Genomic DNA, 1662 nt, shown 5'->3' with positions numbered 1-1662 from the left:
TTATCGCCTTGCATATATTAAGCTCTACAGTAAACTATTTGTATGTGGGTATGTATGTGTGTATTTCTAGTGCGTTGATTTACAATTTCTTCGCTATAGAAAATTATAATTAGCAAAGTGAGTTACAAACTTTCTTGCTATTTTTTTGTTTTTTGCAAATTTTTGCGAAAGCGCATATATAACCGTCGGCCAACAGGGAGCGAAGACAGTTCAATTTAGTTTTTTAAATGTTCGAGGTAAATAACGGCATATCGAGCATTAGATGAAATTCGCAAAGTTACATTTAGTGCCAGCATTGCTGCTGATGGCAGCTGTGTGGCTGGAAATTGTTGGTTAGTGAAATTTTATACACTCAAGATCAAATTTGAACCCGACTGTTCCATATAAACTGCGCGAATCGACAAAATAAAGATATCTTGGCTTGATACTACCTCTTTTTATGTTCGTGTGTGCTTGACAGCTATTTGTTTACGACACAAAACGTTTGTTTGACGAATAATATTGTTTTTGTTTTTTTTTTAATAATTTTTTTGAAAATATAATCACGCGTTATTCATAATTACAGCTTCTGAGTACGATGCGGTCTACGAAGGCTTGTTGGGTCGCGTTGTAACACCTGATTTCATTAACCAATTAACCGGATCAAAAGGACAAACAAGCAACTCCAATTGCGGGTCAGTTGCAGAAACACCATCTGAACAGAGTGAAATAATTTACACAGACTATCCAGAAGAAGCAACTGATGAGGATAAAGAACTTACCACATCAACAGATGACTATACTTCCGATGGTAGCTTTACTCCTACACGGGGAACACAGGATTATTATTACGATTCGTCACCTGTGAGTTCAATTGGTCGAAATGTTGAGCATAACAGAGCAAACGCCATTTACATGGCACGAAACCAGCAAACGAATCATGTACGACAACGTAATCCCTCACGACGTCGTGAACAGCAACGCCGACGTAATCCCTCACGACGTCGTACACAGCAACGCCGACGTCGGCAAAAGCGACGCAGACGCCCATCGGCCCAAAGACGTAGACGTCCATCGGCACAAAAGCGGAAACGACCAAATCGTAACAACTCAAATGACCGTCGCAGGCGACGACGTGGAGGACAACGCAAACAGCACCGCAGAGTGATCGTGCGCAGACGTCAGGCGAACAAACGACATAATGGTGAAAGAGTTGAACGGCCTCCATTATAAGTTTAATAAAATTTTTTTAATCATATTTATATGAAAACGTGTGATTACTAATTTTTTTTAATGGATAGAAAAACTTATTGTGCCTGAAATTATTTTTGAAATGTAGTGGTCTTCGGAGATAGGTGAAGCCAACTTCAAAAAATAAAATAAAATTAAAGTTTCTTCTTTTTTGGCACTAAAACCGTTGGTCGGTCTGTGCCGAAAACACAAAACTACGGCAGTTTCCTTTATAATTTGCGAGGTTGCGACAGTTTTGCATTGCAGGTGCGGACAGGTGGCTATGAATTGGTTCTTCGCATTATCAACTTCTCGGTTTCGCCTTACCATCGACTCCCGAGCCATTTTGTTCTTAACCTGCCTTAGAGCTGTTCTCACCTTGTCTCAGTCAAGTGACAGGACGACGAGGTTGTCAAGTTAGATTATTGGTGCATGTTCTACTTCCTGCGTCGC

At 40.3% G+C, this 1662-nt stretch overlaps 1 protein-coding gene across 1 annotated transcript; it reads left to right on the top strand.

The window, feature by feature from the left end:
• The first annotated feature begins 220 nt into the window (after positions 1-220).
• LOC108974900 (serine/arginine repetitive matrix protein 5-like) lies at positions 221-1241 on the top strand. The gene is made up of 2 exons (XM_018943003.1): positions 221-332; positions 566-1241. Exons 1-2 carry the CDS (start codon positions 263-265, stop codon positions 1210-1212), a joined length of 717 nt encoding a protein of 238 aa, XP_018798548.1. The 5' UTR covers positions 221-262; the 3' UTR covers positions 1213-1241.
• The last annotated feature ends 421 nt before the right edge of the window (positions 1242-1662 follow it).

This window comes from Bactrocera latifrons, unplaced genomic scaffold, assembly GCF_001853355.1.
Source record: "Bactrocera latifrons isolate USDA-ARS-PBARC rearing strain unplaced genomic scaffold, ASM185335v1 scaffold_6, whole genome shotgun sequence".
Lineage (NCBI taxonomy): Eukaryota > Metazoa > Arthropoda > Insecta > Diptera > Tephritidae > Bactrocera > Bactrocera latifrons.
The sequence above is the reverse complement of the archived record's forward strand: the minus strand, read 5'-3'. Positions and strand labels throughout refer to the sequence as shown.